The following is a 23,863-nucleotide window of genomic DNA, read 5'->3' on the forward strand; positions in this document are numbered from 1 at the left end:
TATGCAAACCTATCAATATTTTAGTTTCATTGCAACTATCAAAAGACATTGTAATTACTACCTTACTTAACAGCTAGGATTAGCCAATTGTCACCTAATTTAACAGTAGTAAACAAGAGAGAGTTTACCATGGAAAAGAAAATACCACTGTGATACAAAAGCAAATAAAAATTACCCTGACTCTTTTAACATAACAGGTAAGACAGTCAAAAGATTTTCTGTTAACATTGTGTGAAAAAGATTTATTTAAGCCTGTGTGTTAAAATCATATGGAATTGACTATTCAGGAACAACTATTTTCACAGCAAAGGGAAACAGCAACTGTGCTAACAGCTCATTTTGCCACTGTAGGTTCTAGCTAATGGCTTGCTAATTAGTACTGATGAGAAAAGATAATGTAGGTAGATAAATGTCTGTGCCTTCTACTTCATTGTGTTAAAGTTAATTAGAGATTTAAAGTAAACAGAGTACTCCCTGTTTGCATGGGACAGCAAATAAGTATTTCCTACAGAAACCTGAAACTCCGGTAGTTTCACTCTGAAAGAAGCCAGTCTTGTGCATACAAACGTAAGTACTGGATTAGAGATCAGCCACTAAACTTGCAGAAGCCTCATCTGCTGAGGCAGGAGTATCTCAAGTCAAATTTTGACTTATTTTCAAGGATTTCAAGATCCTGGTGATACTTGCTTACAAAAGCTGTGGATTGATAGACTCTTCAGCACAAAATGAAGGGCTACTGTTTGGGTTTACAGTCCTTTGGGGTTTTGGTTTTAAAATGTATAATATATTGTGCTTTTAGTGAGTCTGAATAAGGTAAAACATAAGCTTGAGAAATTAATCTAAATACGAGCTTCTCAGGGATAACACTGGGAATTAAAATCCAATTTTTGAACAGCTGGTTCTTACTAGGGAACACTTCCTGGTTCTCATGTAGTCTTTGTATAGAATATACTCAGTTGCACGTTCCCCTTGTGATACCACACCCCCCAGCGAGGTGTAGACGCCTGGAAGCACAGCGGGACACGGCTCTTCAGGTACAAGTCTGGGGCAGGCTCCTGCACGGGTACCTGTGCACGGCCTGTTTGAATAGCTCGCAAAACAATGCTGTTAGACAAACTTTGCCACGTATCGGCTAAGGCTTGTAATTCAACTAAATCCGCACCTCCCTTGGTCATACTGATCCAGGGTGGAGTTTGCTTTACCCCTGGATTTAGATAGGAAATGTTCTACAGTGGTTTTGCTGCCCTTCCCTTCGCCCAGAGCGCTGAGGAGTTCGGGGACAGGCCCTCCTCTGGAGCATTACGCGTTTCCAGGTAGCCGAGCTAATAGGCACTATCGAGTGTCTGTCAGTTTTTAGTTAATGTCTTTTTAAAAACACCGAACACGTTTCTGATCGTGGGCTGTCAGCAGCACACTGCAGCATTCCTCCATTTCTGTACAGAGCATTCCGGGACGGAAGGGCTGGCCGGAGTCGCTGAAGAGCCGGGTTTGGGACCTCTCAGGCGGCCACCAGTGGCGCCTGAGGGACGCCCAGGACAAGCTCCGGTCACTGCCGTGCCCCGTGCCCTCCAGCTCCGCGACACCGCCTAACGCGCCCTGCCCCGCTGCCGGGCTCAGCCTTCCGGTCTTGGCCCCCTGAGGGGCGGGGCGGGGCGGGCCCCAGCGGAGGCGGTACCGTCCCGCCCCCTTGGCGTGACTCAGGTTTGTCCCGCATGAGCCGCCGTAGCGCAGAAATGGCGTCGGCGGGGTCGAGTGATAGCGATGGAGACGAGCTGGTGAGTTACGGGACTGCGCTGCAGCCGCTGGCGGAAGGTGAGAGAGCTCACGGAGCAAGACTGCTGCTCTCGTGGGCTCCGTCGCGCGTTGCGGTGGGCGCTGGGGAGCACCGCGGGCCGGGAGGCGGCCAGGCTTGTGGGGCTTGTACTGGGGAGGTGTCCGGAGGGCCCGCACACCGGTTCGGCGCAGGGCTGCTGCCTTTCCTGCGGCCTTCGCTTTGGGAACGCTAAGGGTCGCCGGGTGGAGCGGTGTGGGAGCGGAAGGCAGGCTGCCCGCCGCGAGGATGTGGGACGTGATGCTCAGCACTACGCCGGCTTTCCGGGGTGTGGGAGAGGGACTGGGGTACCAGGTCTTGCTGTGATCGGAGCGGGGGCCGGTCTGTCTCAACTGTCCTTGCGCCAAGCCTCGGAAAATAAAAAATACGTACGTGAAAAAAAAAACGGCGTTCAGGTGTAACAGCTGAGCTCTGTGCAGTTACACACGTTAGTATAGTTGTGTTCTCAGCAAGGCAAGAGAAGACGCAGGGGAGGTCTTGTAACAGTCTTCTAGTACCTAAAGGGGCCGACAGGAAATCTGGAGTGGGACTTTTAACAAGAACATGTAGTGACAGGACAAAGGGGAACGGCTTTAAACTTGGAAAAGGGTGGATTTAGAAGAGATATTATGAAGAAATTCTTCACTGTGAGGGTGCTGAGGTGCTTGCACGGGGTGCCGAGAGAAGTTGTGGCTGCCCCGTCCCTGGCAGCGTTCAGGGCCAGATTGGATAGGGCTTGGAACAACCTGCTCTAGTGGAAGGTGTCCCTGCCCATGGCAGGGCTCTGAAATTGGATGAGCCTTGGGGTCCCTTCCAACCCAGACCAGCAGGTGATTCTATGAATTTCCTACTTGGATTCAAGAGATGGGCTTGGCATTGTTTTTACAGCTGTGACTCCTGAGTCCAAGCTACTTAATTAATACAAATATTGTTAGAAAGTGGCAAATTCTCATGTCAAAGTTGATACTGTAATTTCTCAAAACCATTACCTGAGTAATGAAATCCTGTCAGGGCTCTTGTATACTTAACAACTAAAAGTGTCCTTTCACAGAAAAAAAAAAAAAAAGTTCTTGGAACTCGTTAGAATTCAGGATTTCTACTTGAACACTTCATGCCTTTATGTCAGCAGCAAACGTCAACAATGTATACAAATAATATGGCTAGGAATAAATGTGAAGTGTGTGATGCTTTCCACCACAGGATGGCTACTGTTTGATCCAGTTTTTAATTGGAATTAAGAGATGGCATCTGGAGCAAGCGGGGAGCCCATTCTTTATGCAGGGTTGTGACTTACTTTCTGATTTAACTGTAGGTGAACGACTTAAAAAGCCAGTTCCTCTTCAAGAGCAGACTGTTAAAGATGCAAAGGGACGATATCAGCGTTTCCATGGAGCGTTTACTGGTGGCTTCTCTGCTGGCTACTTTAACACTGTTGGCACAAAGGAAGGTTGGATACTTTTCTGTCTTCTGAGGAGGGTTGATTTGTTGCCGTAATTTGATGCCTTAATTAATTGTCATTAAGTGTTGGTTGGGTTGGGTTTTTTTGTTTGTTTTGTTTATGTATTTTTTTTCCTTTCCTGCTATTTGTTATACTGTAAATAGTTGAAACGATACTGTTGAAGTTAATTCCCCTGAATTTTTGGACTGCAGTTTTATAGATGTTCCCCTGCTCTCAAACTTAAGGTGAAAAGTTGAAACGTTTGAGTTGCTTTCAAATACTATATTGCAGTCTCTTACTTGGATACTTACTCTCTTTAAAGGATGGGCTCCCTCGACTTTTGTATCGTCACGGCAGAAAAGAGCAGACAGAACTGTTCTTGGACCAGAAGATTTCATGGATGAAGAGGTAAATTTAGAAAGTAGTAGAAATCTTTTGGAATGAGTTGCCATGACAGCAGGTTTTTCAGGCAAGGAAATCTTAAATCGAAAAAAATGGAAGTGACTTTAAAATTACTTCTTGTGTACAGTGTTATACTGCTGGGTCCTATAGGGTGTTTCATAGGTCCATGTAGGAAGTTCCTGTAATTTCCATTTTAAAACCTAACCAACCAGAAAACCAAAATCTCCTGAACTAAACAGATGACCAAAAGCACCCAAAAAACCAAAACCAGAACTCAAGCCTTTCACTTTATTGGAAAATACAACTACTTTTGAAGGTGTTTAAAAACGAGACCAGTCAAATTATTGAAAAAGCAACTGTATAAATGGCTTAAAAAAATTAGCTGATGTGGGGGTCATATCCCCTTTTCTTTCCTTTGCCATTACAGTGAATAACCTTTTGAGGGAAACATCGTTTTAATCTTCTTTTTTTTTTCTTTTTTTTCCTCATTTTGTCTATATTCCCCAGGATTTTAGTGAATTTGGGATAGCTCCGAAAAATATTACAACCACAGATGATTTTGCATCCAAAGCTAAAGACCTGATAAAAGAGAAAGCAAGACAGATTGCAGGAGTAGTTGCTACCATTCCAGGAATCACTGCATTTGATGATTTAATAGGCCCATCAAAGTAAGTAAATTTATGTGAGAGTTAACCAGATGATTTCACTTAGAAGTGTTGTATTGGCTAAAAAGTAATGTTTGATCACAGTAATTCATGAAAGAGACTTGGAGATCTGCAGTGTTGCACTTTCCAGGTGGCCTCAGCCTGGATTTTTGTTTTGTATGTGCAGACTCTTAGCAGGTAGACATTTCCAAACTGGGATGTCTTGTAAATGAAGATGTTGATACATTCAGTTTGGATGTTAAAGTGGGGCGTATAATTTTGAATGGTAGATATGTATTGTCTTAAAAATATTAAAGATGTGGTTTCAGGCAATTCCTTTTGTTTTCTACTTAGAATAACAGTTGGGGTTGAACTATTACGAAAAATGGGCTGGAAAGAAGGACAAGGAGTTGGACCACGTGTCAAAAGAAAGCCGTGCAGGCAGAAACCTGGTAAGTTCAGTGAAATTCCTGAACTTCTAATAGAAAATTAGCATAGACTGATGAGAAAGATAATTTTAAAACCTTCTCTTTGGTCTGTTTCTTTAATCTTGGAGAAATTTCACAAAGAGTTGTAATTTAGCATTAGTTGTAATTATGCTATTATGTGTCTTGCAGACCCTGCAGTGAAAGTATATGGTTGTGCATTACCACCTGGACTCTCCGCGGGTTCTGAGGTATTGAACAGGCAGAAATTCTTTGTTTACTTACATGAGAATAGGTGCTAAGGCGTTTAACTCCCCCCTCCTTCATTGATGTCTTTGGTATTTTAACATGCAGTTCCAAGCTTTTTAAAAAGTATTCATAAATATTTATCCTTACAGTGAAGAAAGGTTTTTTAAGTAAATACATTTGTTCTTTTGCTACCTAGGCAGGTGTAATTCATACGTACTTTCTTACATAATTCAGGAAATTCAAACTTGCCTAGTCTCATGTTCACTAAATGTTGTAAAAACTCAGCATAAAAAAACTTTAAGTTATATTTGCTGTTAATACTTCTATTTTCTACAAGGATGAAGAGGATGAATACCAGCCGGAGAATGTGACATTTGCACCAAAAGATATAATGCCTGTAGATTTGATTCCAAAAGAGAATGTCCATGGACTTGGCTATAAGGGATTGGACCCCTCACAAGCTTTGTTTGGTGCCTCTGGAGGAGGACACCTGAATCTCTTCACAGGTGATTCTGACGATACAAGGAATTTAATTGGTGATCTGAGGCACAGTAAAGGAAGAAAACTAGGTATTACGGGCCAGGTGAGGACATTTTTAAAAGCATTTTATTGTTAGCGCAATGAAATCTAAGTAAGTGTTGCGTTTTCTTCTCTGGAAGGCACCTAGTCATTATAAAGTTGTAATAAAATATTAAATGTGGTTTGAGAAGAGGATTTTTAAAATTTTTTACTTAAGGTGAAGATGTGGGCAAATCCATAGAACTCTTACATGCCTCCACTTACTGATACTGTTAAAAGGAACTATGAAATACCTCAGTGGTAAAGGTGGAAAAAATTTTTGTCTGTCTTTGATTAGAGAAAATTAACATTCAGTGCTTCTTTAATTTATATTTTTGTTCAGTTTTACTTCCACTAATGTTGAGTCTGTCAGTATCCTGGGTTCAGCAGTAGCAGTCATTTTTCTCTCAGTAGCTGGTGCCGTGCTGTGGTTTTAGACTTTAGTCTGGGAACAGTGCTGATAACACACCTAGTTTTCTAGTTCTTGCTCAGTAATGCTTACTCCTATCAAGGATTTTTTCAGTCTCATTTTCTGCCAGGGAGGAGGGGAAGCTGGGAGGAAGCAGAGACAGGACACCTGACCCGAACTAGTCAAAGGGGTATTCCATACCACGGCACATCATGCCCAGTATAGAAACTGGGGGGAGTTACCCATAAGGGCCAGATTGCTGCTTGGGTCAGGCTGGGTATTAGTCAGTGGGTGGTGAGCGGTTGTATTCTCTTCCCTTGTTATTTCCCTTACCATTATTAAAATTGGTGGTAGCAGTAGTGGTTTGTGTTATACCTTAGTTACTGGACTGTTACTTCAACCCATGGGAGTTACGTTCTTCCGATTCTCCTGCCCATCCCTCCACCAGCAGGGGGAGGAAGAACAGGTGGAGTGAGCGAGTGGCTACGTGGTTTGGAATTGCGGGCTGGGCTTAAACCACAACTGTCAGCTAGAGAGGTTTTGCTTCCTTCCATGGTATTTGTAGTTCTTAAGTAGAAGCATTGTCAATTTATATTTCTGGGAATTATACTTGTTTAATTTTCATGCCAACTTAGTTTTTTATCTTTTGAGAACTTAACGTGCTCTTAGTCAGACTGTAGATGTTACCCTGTGGAATTAAGCTACTGTTCTCATCCCGTATAGGCCAAACTCACTGTCTCTCCCTGCCAAGAGAGTGGAATATATTTGCTTTTGTGTTTGGTTGGGTTGGCTCTTTATTTCACTAGTTGGTAGCACTTTTTTTTTTTGTGAAGCTGTACATTTTTCCCAGGATATATATACGTATACTGGACATCTTGTGTAATACAGATGAATAGATATATATGTAGATGTGTTCTGACATGACTTAAAAATACTAATTTTACACCTCTGAATTCTTGTGTTTATTTGAATATGTATTTTAGGCTTTTGGTGTAGGAGCTTTAGAGGAGGAAGATGATGATATTTATGCAACTGAAACACTATTAAAATATGATACAGTTCTGAAAGATGAGGAACCTGGAGATGGCTTTTATGGCTGGACAGCACCTAAACAGTATAAAGCAAACAAAAGTAAGAACTGGTTCTGTCTGAAGAGCTGTAATGTAACTTGTATTGGGGGTGGAGGAGGGAAGAAGGCAGAAATGTAGTCTCTGTTTGCCAAGTATTTGAATTTTCAGGGGACTGGTATCTTCTAGCTCTGATTTCTGGAACATTATCTATTCTTCCTTCCTTATTGAAGTGTCCAAATCTGGAAATAATTTCCGAAGTCCTACACTAATCCCAGTGTATATTAAACTCCCAAATTCTGTTTTTTAAAGGACAACATGCATTGCTTTGTGAGATGCAGTATTTAGTTCCACTGAACAGCTGTTTGTGAATCATGGCTACAAAATAACACCAATACTTGCAATGAAAAATTTTTTTTTCTAGATACACTTGTGTATTTTCAAATTAATTTGTAAATTTGGTCTTTATATCACTTTAGAGCAGTTTCTAAGTGCATGAAATACTGTAGTTAATGTTAGTTGTACACTATTAATGGCGCTCATGATCTTGGCTAGGCACAGCAGTGATACTTTTGCCTTACTATGAACCATGTTCATCCTACAGCAATCTCTCTGGTAGCAGTTTTTTAGCCATACAGTAGTATCAAGATTCAGACCCCTTAATTTTAAATGAAAGACAACTACAGTTACACTCAATAAAATATATTGAAAAATGGAAAATAATCAGAGAAATGCTTTTTGCCAAACATATATTATTTAAAATCTGACCGATTCTCTGGTCATTTTGTAGGGTCAGAAAGAGAAGTTAAATACACAGGCATAATCTTGGATGGTTTTTTGCTGGCATCAAAATCATCAACTCCAAGCAAGGTAAGCAGATACTGATATTTAAGTATTAAGAATAACATCAGCAAATTGACATGTGAGCTGTATGGATATGGACTTTAAGGATGCTCACGAGCTTTTATGTTCTTAGTTCTCATCAGCAATAAAGTTTGTGGAAGGAGCAAAATTGTAGTGTTGAAAGCTATAATTGAATAATGGAAACCTAAAACTTGTCAGACTAGTGGGTGAATTTAGATTTTGCCTATATACTGGCTTTGAACAAGTGCCTTTCACACTGTTGTTTGGCATAAAGTTAAGAGGAATGGTTTGATTTCACTTTGAAATAAAAAGTAGTACATATTTTATTTCTGGATCTTTTAGATGCAACATTCAGTTTTCCATAAAAATCGGGTCCCATACTTCTGTTGGTAACAAGTGAATTTGTTAACTTTGTTTCAGATTTGCCTCATTTATACCACATATATTTGCATAAATGAGAAAACAAACAGAATTGTGGTCCTTTTTCTAATGAAGAAAAAGGATATTGGTATATAAAATTGCATTGTTTGGGAAGCATAGGGATAACCTTTGGAGTAACAGCTTGAATTAAGGAAAGTGGGGGAAAAGGACTGTGAAAGACATTAAAATACAATAAGCACAGAAGTATTCAATAGTGCAATTAACTGATTAAAACATGTGACTTTTGTTAAGAAAAGTAATTATTAAGCAATACCTAGAGCTTTTATCAAATAAAAGCAATGCATGTTAAAACTTGTTAATTTTGCTACAGCTTGATGTACATTTTTCCTAGTTTTCGTAGTATGTATTAACAATGTAAGATTGTTCCCAAAGTCTGTATTACGATGCTACTTACTGGCTGGGTCTGAAAGAATCAGTAGCTTGTTATACCTGTTTCTACTGCTGAGGTGTAAACATGAATTTTTAGAGTGAGGTGACTTTTACTGAAACACATTTGTAAGTGTTGCATACAAAGCTGTATCTCTTTGTTATTGTATTTTTTTTTTTTTGTCGTCTCCCTGCCAAGATATATCCACCACCTGCCCTGCCACGAAATTACAGACCAGTCCATTACTTTCGACCTGTGGTAGCAGATGGGAATGAAAACTGCCATTTACAGAAGGCACTAGAGGAATCAACTGGAAAACTTGAGAAGGATACGAGACAGCAAAGCAGGCATGCTCTGAATGCTTCCCAAAGGAGGGAACAACTAGGAGAGCCTGGTCTAAAAGGTACTGATAATATGGGACAACATCTTTGTTTGGGTATCAGGTCCCCTATTTGTCTATATAACAGCAAAAATTTGGTCTAGTCTGAACAGTATTTGCTAATGTAAACATACTAAATCTAGTTGGCTTAGTTAGAATACCTCATCATTGTTCAGTTTCATCTCAACCGCTTGTTGACATATCTGCCTATATTTTTATTTATTTCAGTCTTTTAAAGAGTAAAAAAGTGTGTGGGATTGTGTTTTGCTGTGTTATTTTTATTTTTCTTTTGTGGCCTTATTATGGATTTAGAATACAAAAGGCTGTGAGGTTTGGGGTTTTCTTTCCCTGGAAAATGAGGTTTCACTGAAATACATTCAAATTCACTAGAGAAGTAATTTCTAAATGTGGTTTGCATTTGTATCCCCAGTACTAAAGTTTACAAATATGTAAATGTGTGGAAAATAGCATAAGACATGCATGAGTGGCCTTTTTTTTTTTTTTTTGTCATCTCTGCTATTACACTATTAATTGCTGCTTAAGAGCATTTTCTCTGAATGTTTGTTCATAGTTGTAGGCTTTTTTCCTCTACTGAAGTGGCAGAAATAGCTATAGTAAGTTTTTATTTCTTACTGCTTTTCTTTTTTTGGTTTTAGGTCCAGCTCCTTCTGTTTTGGAATATCTGTCTGAGAAAGATAGAGAAAGACTCAAAAAAGTGAAACAAGCATCTGAACAAAAAATGAAAGCAAAAATAATTCCACAGGAGCCCCAAAACAGCAGCGGCCAGCCAACCTCCCTAGATGGTGCTTCTCACAAATGGCTAAAGTTGTTGGGGCCGCAGTTAGCAGATGCTGGTTCTAGTGACTTCAAACCATTTGCAAAAAATCCAGAAAAGCAAAAAAGATACGAAATTTTTGTGAAAAGTCTTAAACAAGGAGAAAAAGGTAACTGAAGAGATTAATTCCAACACTTTATTTTGTCTCTGAAAAAAATTCTTGAATTATTTTTTCCTTTTCTGTCATTCCCTTTTTTGTCCTGATGTGTTTTATGTTCACTCTGAGTTCTCTTCCACAGCATTTCTCCCTCTATTTCTTTTAACGGCCAATATTAAAAGAAACTTTTACTGATACTTAATTGTGTTGACTTCAGGAAAACTGCTCAGTAATTAAGTGTCAGCAAGACTTGATTTTAGGCATGATATTTCACATTTTGATTCTGTAGCAGAGGTGAAGTTCTACTTAATTGCCTGGGTTTTCCTTCTTCTATTTGCCAAAGTAGGCTTTAGCTTTGGTCAGTACCATGAACTATATATGGAATAAGCATTTTCATTAAGTTTGTTTCTCTTTGAGGAGTAGAAGTGACAGATCCTATAAAGGCAGAAAGTTCACAGTAGAATGAAAGGAAAAATCAAAAGAAAACCCATACCATATATTTTCAGAGGAGATAAGAGGTCTGAAGTTGAATGAAGCAGTTCATACTTGTCAAAGCTTGTATTCAGTGTCTTTTGGATACTCAAACTTCTGTCAGAAAAGTCTGTGGCTGTCAAATCGGAGCATGCATGCTCCCAAAAACCTCAACCCATTAATCTGCTGTCCTTGTCCTGCTTCAGTCTCCTTCCATTTTGTTTAGGTTTTTGCTATTAAAGGATACTGTGGTGTATCTTACATTAAACCAGGTACTTTTGATGCCTTGTGGTGAGTTCCCTGGTACTGTGATTTTTATGTAAGGCATAAAAAGCGAAAATCTGACCTAGGGAGAGCAGCAGCAGCAGGTGAATGTAATTGTCTTAAAATGAAAAAGTGAGGGTTGGCTTGTTTTTAAAATTTTAAGGTACAAAGAGGCTATTGGACAAGAAGAAAAAGGGCACCAGCAAAGATTTGCAGAGGAAAGGGTATAGTGTTAGAAAACCTGTTTTTATTGTAGGATTTTTTAAAATAATCCTTTTCACTGTATGATAAAAGACTTCCTGCTCAGTAGCTGCTAATGGTTATTGCATTGGGATGGACTACTTGATCTTTGAACCCATAATTCCTCCATTCAGGACTGGGGTTTCCCCTGTGTAAAGTTGAATGTCGCTAAGGAGGTGCCTACAGGCATATTGATGAAAATGTGGAAATATTTAATTAAGCTGAGTGATTAAGATTCTCATTCTAAGAGTGTCTTTGCTTGGCTAGTGTTACTTCTGGTAGCAAATATGAATCTATTGCTTTAAATAGGATCTGTATTGTTTACAAAATTTGTATCCAAATTCTGTGTTTATCAGTGGGCACTCTATATATCAGAAAGCTCCTTGAAGTTACCAAAGGCTGGCTAGGTTTCCTCACTAGTTAACTTTTTTGTTCTGTGTCTTAGTTATTTGATACAGATTTGGATTATACTTCTTGTTTTAAATGCCTATTAAATACGTTAGATATTTTAAACATTCCTTTAGGGGGCAGTGAGTAAGGAGTCAGCATTACGAGTAAAATTATTTGAAGTATGTACCTTTCATTTGACAAATGCTGTCATTCTTGCAGTCGTGAAAAATTACTCACCAAGGATAGCACAGTTGAGATAAATACTATTCTTAAACTAAATACTCATTCAGTACTTGTGAAAATGGTTGTTTATTATATTGATTTTTTGTTTTAAAAACTGTCAGACCTAACCAAGCTGTAATCTCTGCTAAACATTTCCCTCCTCATCTTACAGTAGATACATTGGAGCAATATTTAGACCCAAATACGACAGAATGGGAGCGAGAAAGAGAACAAGAGGAGTTCTTCCGTGCAGCAATGTTCTACAAGTCTTCCAATTCAGCGCTGTCTTCCAGGTTTACCCGAGCCAAATATGAAGATGATGTTGACAAAGTCGAAGTTCCTCGGGACCAAGAGGTATGTGTTGTTCATTGTTTTAGTACGTTCAAGTTACAGTTGCTGCCTTATCTCTGACTTCCAAAATTCTTTCTCTTTACAACTCTTTTGCAGATGCAGTGTCAATGTTCTGTTGCCTTACGTTGAGCAAACTTTTGATAACACTCATTGCATACTAAGCAGGAATTTGTTAAACTACACTTACATATTTTATGTTTCTATCCTGTTCTTAAGTCTCAGTTATAGTCAGTTTGGAAGTTTTTACTTATTTAGCAGCTAGAAATGTTTGACTTTTTCAGAAAGATATTGATGATAAGGAAACTGCTGTGAAGATGAAGATGTTTGGCAAACTCACAAGAGACAAGTTTGAATGGCACCCTGAAAAGCTGTTGTGTAGAAGATTTAATGTTCCTGATCCATATCCTGAGTAAGATCATTGATACTGATATTTTTAACGCTTTATGAAAATTCTGAGTTTTTCATTTGCTCGAGGAAGATTTGGCTTGATGTTATCTTCTTATGTCATAATAGATGTAATATAGAACTGCCTAATGTTTCTATTTGCCTCATAAAATATGGTGACCTCTGACAATATAGTATGTTTTAAGGATTACTGTAGCTGTTTCAGCTTGTTGTAGATAATTTGAGGCCTTTTCTGTGTTGGGAGCAATCGTCAATAACCATTTTTATGTCCCTCCAGGTCTTCCATTGTTGGGCTACCAAAAGTGAAACGAGACAAGTATTCTGTTTTTAATTTCTTAACTGTGCCTGAGCCCACCACATCTGTAACTCAAGCAACAAATGAAAAAATCCAACAGAGTAATAGTCTCAACAGTAAGTTTTCTGTTACTTTATTAATTTATGAGATAATAGTATAGAAAAATCTTGTCTTTGTCATGGAAAAAATACCTGATTTATTTTCTTAATTAAAAAAAAAAAAAGAATTGAATTCAGTGACATAAAACATCGAGACAGTAGTATTATGCTAGTTTCTTCTACCTAGAAGATCTTTATAGGTCGGGTATTCATTAGAAAGATTTAAAAAATGTCAAACTCTACTGAAGAAGCTGAGTAATTTAAAGTCAAGTAGGCCATCAAACGCAGGATAATTTGGCATGCAACTGATATGAATGTTTGGGATGTTTCTAGAACCAAAGAAACCTTCAAGATGGGATATGTCAGATAAAGAGAAGGAGAAAAAAGATTCTATCAGTGAATTCATTAGTCTTGCTAGATCAAAAGCTGATGCTCAGCAGCAGCAGCTGCCAGTGCCAGCAACAGAAGAAGGCGGAACTGGGCTGAGTGAAAGTCTTCCTGCTGAGGTGAGTTTACAGTGGTGTTTGAACTTAAAGGGGAGTAGCTGTAAACATTCCCAACCCTGAAATAAGGTTGGGTAATACATGTATTGATTTAATACAGATCAGTTTGCAAAAGAGCTAACTCAGCTTAAGGAGATGTGGGACTGTACTGTGAAGAATTTTGAGGTTATAAGTGAGAGATGTGAAACATTTACAGCATACAAGGAAAGCAAGTATGACTATACCTGAAGTAGGGATTTAAAAGAAGAGAAAATACACCTTAGTAGTCTGGGAGTTAAATTTGGTCCCTTTACATCCCTTTTGCTCTTAGGTGCAGAAGATACATAAATATATATATGATTTTTTTTTCCTTTTCCTGCTTTGAATAGAGAACTGTGGATACTTTGGCAAGAAAAGGGATGTTTTCCATTTGCTTTAAATTTAACTGTGTATAACTGAAGTTTGAATTAATGAATTAGAATTTATAATATCTGGGGATCTATTTTCAACCATCTGTGTAGCACAAATTGCACTACTCTTTACAGGACACTGTCTTAGCTTAGCAGTGTTTCAGAGTTCTACTGTTTCAGACTAGCAGTTCCTAAGATTGTGTATTTCACAGCTACTGTGATACTCTAGTGTTCTGTAAATACATGTCAGCATATTTGAAGTTACTGCCTAGCAGGGAGGGATCATTAGTTTCTTTGGTGTTTAAATGCAGTTTGTTAACGATGTTGTTTTGCAGGCAGCTAATGAAGATAAAGATCAGGAAGAAGACAGCAGACCATCCATAGACTTATTTAAGGCCATCTTTACAAGTTCCTCAGATGAAAAATCTTCTTCATCTGAAGAAGAGAGTGAGGAAGAAGAGCAACCATCTACTTCAGTAGTAGATTCAGAAACCACCAAGCAAGTTGATCCCCCAGGCAGTTCTTCATCTAATGTACAAGGTAGTACTCAACAGATGTTCATTTTTATAAATACATGAAAAAAGCTTCATTTATAAATAGTGCTGCTAGGACAATGCTAGGCTTTTGTGCAGATCATCTGGCACTGGTGTTGCTGTAGAAAACGTGAATAATACAGTGCTGAATAAGGTCTTGCATGTTCTAGGGTTATTTACATTGCCATATGTCTTGTGTAGATTTTGCAAGCTAGCTGCTCTATGAAGCTCTACTTGCTATACAGTGAGGAGGAACAAAACATCTAATGTTAGAGCATACATAACAGAAATACAGCGAAACTTTTCTACCTGTGATAAATTCAAGATAGATTGATCGATTGACTGTCTTGTGGTGGATATTTGACAAATTCAGAAACAAATAACTTGCACTTCTCTGATAATAAAAATTCAGTCTTTAAATACTGCCATTCCAGTAAAATACAATGTTGAAATAATTTTACTAAGACATTGGAAGTTGCATATTATTTATATTCTAGTTATAAAATTTTCCAGAATACTTAAACAAGAGGGGGAGAAAACCAATCTTTTACTCTACTTACTAGTATTTAATAAGTGAGCTGTAAAAAGTTTCTGTATTTTCAGGGTGTCATTAAATTAACAAAATGTACAATAGCTTACAATGAAAATACTTTGTCCACTTACTGTCATACATCTTGTGGAGACTTTTATTCATTCTAAGTAATGGAAGGGTAGTACTGTGTTACTAAATGAAAGCAAACATATGCACTGTTATTAATTTAATTAGTAATTGTATAGTTTAAAAGGTCAATTTTGATTAAAAAAAAAAAGTAAATCCAACAAACAACACAGAATGTTGACGGCTTTCAGAATGCCAGCTATCCAGCTGTCCAAAGCAGTCCGCAGGGAAACATGATGCTCATCTATTTGCTTTCTTGGGAAGTTTTTAGAAAGCCTTCTTTAACTTTCTTCAGCACTTCTTGGGAAAAAAAATCTTACTGTATATTCCCTTCAAATAATGACGTTTTTGTGTTTTTTGTAGAGAATGTGGTTGCTACAACTGATGCTGGTGTTCCTTTGTTGCCTACTTCAAAGCAGGAACTGGATACATCTGAGGAATTTGGACCAAAATTGCCTCCGGCTTTTTATTCTGGTAGGTTCTGTAGACTTCTAACGTTTAAATTCTGCACATCAAAATTGTATGCAAAATACACAGTATTCCTATTTAAAAACCATTTGCCAGTAGGCATTCTTAAATGAGATCAGCAAATGCTTTTGTTAACACACTGTGGTCCACTAGTAGGAACCTCTTTGCCTATGTACCAATTTTGCTGTAGCTCTATAGAGGCAATGATAAAAGAATGTAGTGAAAATGACTAGCATTATGGTTTCTTTTAATAACGGATTGCAAGGTCATTTAATTACAATAGGGAGGTTGCAGTTAGGAGTTTTAGACATTTAAGTTCCGTTTGAAAGCTTAGTTGTGGGTTGGTTGGTTTGTTGTTTTGTTTTTTTTTTTTAACCTATCATATTAGTTTAAAAGTAAAATAGAATTTAATAATAAAATTACTTTGGTTTTGGTCATGGGATTTGTTTTGATTTTTTTTTTTCCTTCATTGGCTTTGCTCTTTAGGCTGTACTTGGCAACAGGAACTAGAGGTGCCACCAAGTTTTCCTGGGCCTCGTAAAAGAGAAAAACAGAGGAAGAACAGACAGAAACAAAAGACTAAGCGAGAACACAAACACAAAAAGGAAAAGGTATTTAATTTAAATATAAACTGTCTATTGATTCTTTGATTTGCCAGTCAAATTTTTTTATTATTTATGCTGTTATCCAGGTTTACCCAGGCCAAATATGAAGATGATATTTTATAAAATAGATATACTGGGACTAGAACTTGTTTTTCAGGTGTCTTGAAACCTGAACTTCAGAACAGACAATTATCCAGCCTAGCGAGCTGCTTTTTCCATACACACAGTGGGACTACAGATCCAATATTGTCAATTGTTTAATGTTACATGCTGAAGATACTGGGCATATTCTGGGAACTGCATATAATTCATGGCTTGTTTACAAATAATAGTAATGAATTTTCTATTTGGGGGTGTGTGTGAGGGCTTGGGACAAAATGAGTGATTTTGGTGTATTGTATGGATGTATTTTTAGCTCAGTCTGAGTAGTGGAAAAGAGTCACTCTTGAGCGTTCTGTTTCAGCTAAGCTTGGAGTCTACACTGTAATCAACCTTTTGCTGTTGTTGCCTTTCAGAAAAACCCAAGTCGTTTCACAATGAAATGAGGAATTATTTTTCTTCTTTTTACAGAAAAAGAAACATAAGAAACAGAAAAACAAAGGAAAACACAAGGTTAAAGAATCAGAAGAAGAGAGCAGCTCAGACACTGCAGATAGCAGTGACAGTGATACAGATACCACAGGCTTGGCAGCTAAAGAACTTCTAAGAAGGTAAACAGAAAGTATACTGAAAGACTTTAAAATTTTGCAGTAAATAAGCAAAAGCATCATGCTAGTGAACTTATTTGCAGCAAATATGGATCAGCCCGTTTCTTGAGGATGATAAAATACTGCTCATTTTTTTTAATGAAGTGAAAAAGATTACAAATAATTAGGACAATTAATCTAGAGGGCGTTCCATTTTAGGGTAGAAGTTTCTTAAGGTAAATGGCACTAAATACACAACTCTGCTAGTTACTGGAGGTTAAACATATTTTGGGAAGGTATTTTGGATGGGAATCTCTTTACTTGTAAACATTGGAAGCAACACTGTCTCGTTCATAACCTTTTGGGCCTGCTTTGATTTGTTGATAATTAGCAGTAGATCTGATTCAGATAGATACTTTGTGTGGCATTGATTAAGATAGCTCTGTGCTTGAGCAAGGACCAGTGAAGAAAGCGGAACAGTGCTTGAGTCCTGTATGTGTCTGCTAAATTTAGACTGCTCTTGCATTTTTATGAAGTAGAGACTTGAACATAGTGCCAACAGAAATGTGAAGATCATGAAAAGAATGATTCACATTTTATTTTGCTCACAAACTTGAAATAAACTACAAACTAAAGTAACTTGTCTTAAGCTCAGATCATAGTCAACTTTAATTGCATCCAATGTGGAACATTCACTGTGCTGGCTTTTGTTTGGTGTTTGCTACTAGCCAAAGGAGAAGTCTCAAGGTACTTGTTGAAATACCACATGCAGCTGGCCTGATGGCAAAATGATTGGGGTCTTGGTGATCAGTGAATGGACATGTGCCAGTGGAAGGAATAGACTTGAAATGACTCTGCCTTCCAGTCCTGTGGAACTGAGCTGCAGTTAAAAAAGAAACACTTAAGTAACCTAGCTACTTCTCCTTTGGTTTCTAAATACCTAAATATACGGTTTTATGCATTTTGCACAAAACAGACTTCTTCATACAAGCAGTTATTTTGGAAGTCTTTGCATTTGCATGTGTCTCTTCAATGAGAAAATGTTTTTATCTTGCTAAGTCAGATCTGTCAAACTAAGGATTAAGAAACTGTTCAAGTAATTAAATGGTTTTAATGTTGGATTTTACATATCAGCTTGACCTCTTTCTTTTTCTTTCTCCCTTTCAGATTAAAACAACTTGAGCATTGAAGAGGGTCCTTGCTTTCTTCAGTGCTGTGTGACTGGATCTCAAATTTTTGATCTCCTCCATGATGGTAGATCAGCTGTACACTTTGAAGCACAGTAGAACTGTATTCATACTGAATTTGTTTGAAAGCAGATATGTGTATGTTAATTTTGTGGTGCTTCACATGTTTAAAATATATGGATTATGGAGTGCTGAAAAGACCCCTTCGTGGGCAGCATAATCTGAAATCTTGCAGGTTTGATTTCAATTAACATGAAGCAGTGTATTCTAAAGAATATAAGTATTACAAATAGTTTACATAGGTCATTGCCTAGGACCTCTAAAATGGTGGGGATATGTTTCAGCCTGAGTTACGTTAGAAAGTTGATTACTAAAGCCATGTAAATTTTGCATTGGGTGCAAATATTTTTAATGAGTCTAATGCAGAATTTTGCATTGCAGCTCTCATTTCATAACTCTCTAAGTGGCTGTACTTAAAGAGTTATTTTTACATCTTCAAAATATATACAGCATTTACCATAGCAGATCTAAACCAATAAACTGTCATTTTGACACAGATTAAGGCTAATGTACTAGCAGATTAGTGCTATAATCTGCTTTATTTTATGTAGTTACAATGAAAACAGTTTATACTGTTGTTTGTTTCATGCAATATGCAATTGTCATCTTGTAAAATTATTTTAATGTAAACTATGAAATAATACTGCATTGTATTTTTAATGCTGAGGTTGCAAAAATATACCCATAGAGCTCTTCCAGGTGTGTGTGGAAACCAAAACAATATTCTTGCTTAAAACTGTGAACAAAAGCTGTAAGTGAAATTTACTGTCTTTGATGGCAGTTCTTTGGGGCATGATTCAATTTATTTCCAGTATCCACAGCTCTTGAGGAGGGTGAACAAACTGAGTTGTCTCATGTTGACACATGGACTGTGGGATTTGTGAATGTAAAAGCAGCAAGAAAACTTGAGTTATGGAAGGAGAAATAAAAAATTGGACCTTGAGCTTGTCTCCGTTACAGCAAAAAACAACCAAAGAACAGGACATATTCTTACAGTTACTGTCCAGAGGCGTGCTGGTGGGAGCAGCACTGCGCCCGCGCTGGCACAGAACCTATGTCCCCTGGGGGAGCTGCGGCCCGGCCCGCCGCGCCGCCTTGCCGCCGCCGCCGCCTGAGGGAGCGCGCGGGGCGCTATGGTGGCGGAGGGCAGCTGTCGGGACTTTTTGGCCCTGGGGGCACCCCCGGAGCCTTCCCTGAGGGAGGGTAGCTGGGATAATCGTGAGCTGGCAGCGCGGGTATTCCGGGAGGGGAGGGAGGGCTGGATGGTGGGAGCTGAGGCTGGAAAGGTGTTGCTTTGCGTGGTTAACACTCATGGCAGCTAGATGTTTGTTAGCTGTGTTAGTTTTGTTAACACACAGATGTGTGCTGGACAGTCATCAGTGAAGTCCTAAATGTCTGAAGAAAAGCCTTGTCAAGATTTGTAATGGTCTTGGCAGAAATGGCGTGGCCTAAGAGCTTAAAATGTGCTATCCTCAGCTTAAGAGCTTCATGTGCAGGCATTCTCTGGGCCATATTCGAGGAAACATATTCGAGGAAACAAGTGTTTGAAAGACTCAAGAGACTTAATGAGATTTAAAGATAAATATTATTTTCATGAAAAGAAGAACAATTGGGAAAACAAACCAAACCTCTTTCCTTTCCAGAAAAATAAAAACAAAACCTACATCCATCAACTTTTCTTCCTCAACCAGATTTGGTAAATGCGCACCCAGTACCCAGGAGAGGATGTGAACCCTTCCCCGACAAATGGAACTTGAAATACTCTTTTCCCGTTCTTGCTTTTGTGCTGTCAAAAATGATTTCAAGGGAAACTACTTCTTTATTCTTTTACAGATCCAATTCGGTATTCTGAGAGGACACAGTGACACTGTGAGCTCCTGTCACTTTTGCTATGGAGACACAAAAATACTGTCATGCTCTTATAAGTGAAGCTCTAGGTATGTTGTGAATGCAACAACAAATTAAAAACCTTAAAGCTGAAATTAAATGAGGAATGCTATACAGGCAGGAAGACTGACTGAATCATCAAGGAGCTGTCTGAAGATACTTGAGTTTAAAAATAGCAGCTGTAAATGTGTTTGCAGTTACAGACAAATACTAAAACTCCTGGTTTATGCTTTGAACAGTCTTTAACTTTAAAAGGTGACTCTTATTAAGCCTATGTGGCATACACTGAATTGGAGCACTGGTTTATTAATATTTTAAAACTAAGTTTGTATGCAAAGCTTACCCTTTTTCGCCAGAAAGTTCCTTTTCCCCATGTGTTATGTGTGTGGCTGTTTGTGGAGAAGTAGACTTAAGAGATCACACAGTTATCAGCATGGCTGCAGTGTTTTCATACTTTCAATGTTTTCATTTTGTTGCTTGCTTTTTATTTAAGTTTTGATTTACACCTTTTATTTTCTTCTTCCTCCAAGTTTTGTGTAGTTAGTTGGGGTTTCCCTAAAATTCTAGCCACCCCGACAAGGCAAAAGTGAGATCTGAACTGGGGAAGTGTCCAGGTTCTGGGTGTTGAATCTAAATTTGGTCTAAAAGCAGGCTTGGAGACATTGTTATTCCAGCCCTTGAATTCTCTGCAAAAAAGCTGACAATGTAGCCATGCTAAATAGCTTGCAGACATTTAACCTGGTGTATAGTAAACAGTCATAACTTAATTTAAGGATTGGTAATGAGTTATAGGAGTACTTTAATATAATGTGAATACAGATGAACTAATTCTATAACACCTGAAGTGTTGACTTCTTAGCAATGCCATTCTAGGTTTCTACCATAATCTAAACCTTTTTTTCAGATGTACTGAAAAAGCCCAAGAACTCCAAAAGTGTAGAAGGTTCAGGCAGTTTTTCCAGCCCATGATGTTATCCAGGGGCTATGGATGGCTCAATCTAAGAAATGAGGAAGTCTAGAATAAAAAATGTCTTGTCTTTTAAAGATCAGTTCCAAAGTAAATACACATGTGGAGACCTTAAGCAAATATTGTAGATAGGAGAAATATAGATAAGTATCTCAGTGTGTTAGTCATGACATTTATGGTTAATAACAACTGTCATGTTGACAGTTTCAAACTTTGCTCCTTGTCTGAACTCAGAAATGGAACTTGTATTTTTCTGTGTTTAGTGGGATGGTGTTCAGCTGGCTCACATGCAACTGAAATAGAGACCCAAAAATAAGAAATTCCTTTCTTTTTTTTTTTTTTTTTTTAAGCATGGTAAGTCCATGAAGTTTTTGCTGGAAAGGCTATAATGTGCCACTTGCCTGAAGTGTGGGAGGGCTAATCTGTCTAAGAAATTTGATTCTTACATTTTTATCTAAGAAAGGCTCAGTATTTCTTGAGCAATACTTATTTTTCAGAATCTATGTGAAAGTATTTGCCTGAGTATTGGGAATTTTCTGACAGCCGTGTGTGGGCAGGGTTTTGTTCATTTATTTTGGTAAAACCAATTTTGTCTGCACAAGCCTAACTTCCTCTTCTGCATGAACAGCTGTAACAATTAGAATTCGGGAGAACACAGAGGACTTGGTCACAGGGGGTTAGGCCAGCTCTGACATATTTCACTTTAGGATTTTATTTTCCTTTGAAAGAATAGATACCAAATGATTGAGTGCACTGAGAAAGCATGTGAAGTATCTCTTGAGAGCTGACAGTATCTCACAGACAATCCACACATCTTTCGGAAAACAAAGATTAATAGGATGCACAGCAGGCAAAGATGAGGTGAGTCTGGAAGGGCACTTGTGACTGCAAGGCTTTTTTGACTTGGAAAAACAGAACAATATACAGTAACTTTGATGGTTTGTTTTGTTTTTTTATTTTTCCTTCAGTCTTAGAGACATTACTAACAATTCCAGTTGTGTCTGATTGGGTCTGTAGTGCATTGACACACATTCAGAAAATAAGTGGAAAAAGTGAAAATAAATTTACTTTCACTTCAGTTTTGCCTGTTATGAAGAGGTACCAAGCAAGTGGGATAGTGAGAGTCCTTGTAAGGAAGCAGCTTTAAACATGAGACTTGATGACTAGTGGTCAGATGTGCAAGATTTTATTCTCATATTGAAGACAAAAGAAAAAGCACAATGCACAGTGAAGGGTGCCTGCTTCTTGATTCTGAAACCTCTTGGTGCTTATGCAAACAAAAATATAATTGAGTTAATTGGATTAATTATGGAAATGAAAGATTATTTGCCTAGATGAAGGTATGATGACTGATCCTGTGATACTTTGATCTGTGAGTTGCTTTGCATGGCAGCTCTCCTCCTGTGTATGTGTCTGTGTTTGGGGTTTTTGTTTGGGTTTGTTTTATTTTGATGTTTACAGTCAGGCACCATGATCCATTTGTAAAATTTGATACATTATTTTAGTTCTGTTACTAAAGAACTTCAGGGCTTTACTCATGTGTTAGGACTGCACTATGTTTTGAACATTATACATGTATGACAAAAAGGTGGTCCCTTCCTGAAATCACTTAAAACACTCTGTGTAACAGACTAAGTAGGTAGAAGATGATGGAAAATGATAATGACCTTAAGTTGCACCAGGGAGGTTTAGGTTAGGTATCAGCAGCAATTCCTTCACTATCAGGCATTGGAACAGCCTGCCTAGGGAAGTGGTGGAGTTGCCATCCCTACGGGTTTTTAAAAGACATGTAGATGTGCCAGTCAGGAACATTGTTTAGTGGTGGACTTGGCAATGCTGATTTGGACTTGATGATCTTAAAGGTTTTTTCCAACCTAAATTTATGAAGAAATACTTGCCAGGATTTAGGTATGGACTTGGATATGGGACTCTAAGGAGGTCTGTTTTCAAGAAATTTCTGGTGGAAATTAACGTGATGTGCAGGAGATAAATAGAAGCCTGCTAGATGAAGAATGCTGTTTCAGTCAGTCTTGAAATAAAAAGAAGGAATAGAGAGTCTGGGATTGTGAGAGTAACTCAAGTAAGACTAAGTTTACTGGTTTCACGAGTTCTGTTTTCCCATATTTTGTGATGCTTTGTATTTTTTTACAATTTAGCAAAGCACTTCCTAATTGAACTAATTTGGATTTTTTCAAGGATGTTGAGAAAGGTTTTCCTATTCACATTTTTGAAGAACAACACACTGCCCCAATTTCTGAGTGCAGCTTGACTCCTGATGACAGAAGGTGACTGTTTTCTGTCTTAATTTATTAAAAAGACCAAAATTCACCTTGTTTTTGTGATGTCAAGGTTCAATTTCAGTGCATCTGGAAACATCTAGTACAAAATTAAGAACAAATAATTTACGTTTTCATTCCTTCCTATGATTTTCTAACTTGTATGACATCAAACTTCTTTTGCTGAATTTGGTGCTTCGTAAGTCATTCTGTTAAAATTTTACCTTACATCTCCATTCCTCCATCTGCTCCTTGTACTTCTCTACATACTTGCACTGTCATTTATGCTGTCCATACTCTTTTTACTGTCAGACTCCTTTATCCACATGAACTACCATAAATTTCACCTTGTTCTCACCTACAGTTTGTACAGTAGCCCTTAAATCTTTTCCATTTTCTGTACAATGTCTGCTGAATTAAACTATCTTTTTGTTGTCTGAAATGCATGTTGGAATAGTCTAATAGGTATAGAGAGGTTAGCCGGATAGATTATGGCCTCTTTTAGGGTAAAGGACTCAATTTAATTCTGTTTCTGAGTTATATGTGCTGTCAATCTATTTTTGCCATATGTTCTGAAAGGAGTATATAAGTATGTATCACTTGTATCAAAGAACAACATTGAATTAGCCAAGGTTGAGGGGTTCATCTGTCAGTAAGATTTATATCTTCATAAAAATTCTCTTCTGTCTGTATCATTTATTAATATTCTATAGCCTTTCCATTAAGCCTGTCTTGTCAATTAAAGAAGAAATGCCTCTTAATCCAGTGTCAGTCTGTGGCTCTAATAATTAAAACAACTGCAGCATATATTAATGTTCTGTTAAGTAGGTCATGCAGTGCCTCCAGGGGTTCTGTTTCTTGTGTATTTTATCATTAAGTCATAGTTCAAATCAATTTTTATTAGATTTTAGAGTTGACCAATT

General features: G+C 38.0%; 1 protein-coding gene across 1 annotated transcript; it reads left to right on the forward strand.

The window, feature by feature from the left end:
- The first annotated feature begins 1,733 nt into the window (after positions 1-1,733).
- Positions 1,734-18,753, forward strand: GPATCH1 (G-patch domain containing 1). Its single transcript, XM_057400173.1, has 20 exons — positions 1,734-1,812; positions 3,123-3,257; positions 3,571-3,656; positions 4,158-4,318; positions 4,649-4,746; positions 4,912-4,970; positions 5,306-5,551; positions 6,919-7,066; positions 7,793-7,872; positions 8,873-9,077; positions 9,710-9,997; positions 11,745-11,926; positions 12,205-12,332; positions 12,606-12,739; positions 13,055-13,227; positions 13,949-14,153; positions 15,168-15,278; positions 15,759-15,883; positions 16,448-16,587; positions 17,731-18,753. Exons 1-20 carry the CDS (start codon positions 1,734-1,736, stop codon positions 17,750-17,752), a joined length of 2,805 nt encoding a protein of 934 aa, XP_057256156.1. The 3' UTR covers positions 17,753-18,753.
- Positions 18,754-23,863: the final 5,110 nt, after the last annotated feature.

Source organism: Pezoporus wallicus, unplaced genomic scaffold, assembly GCF_028554395.1.
Source record: "Pezoporus wallicus isolate ANWC-B61680 ecotype Strahan unplaced genomic scaffold, APGP_CSIRO_Pwel_v1 contig_447, whole genome shotgun sequence".
Classification (NCBI taxonomy): domain Eukaryota; kingdom Metazoa; phylum Chordata; class Aves; order Psittaciformes; family Psittacidae; genus Pezoporus; species Pezoporus wallicus.

Bases quoted from the DNA above. Each gene is read 5' to 3' on its own strand.
- GPATCH1 (XM_057400173.1), top strand. From the start codon at position 1,734: ATGGCGTCGGCGGGGTCGAGTGATAGCGATGGAGACGAGCTGGTGAGT. The intron at 1,813-3,122 runs GTGAGAGAGCTC...ATTTAACTGTAG, and splicing joins GCTGCAGCCGCTGGCGGAAG to GTGAACGACTTAAAAAGCCA. The intron at 12,333-12,605 runs GTAAGATCATTG...ATGTCCCTCCAG, and splicing joins GTTCCTGATCCATATCCTGA to GTCTTCCATTGTTGGGCTAC.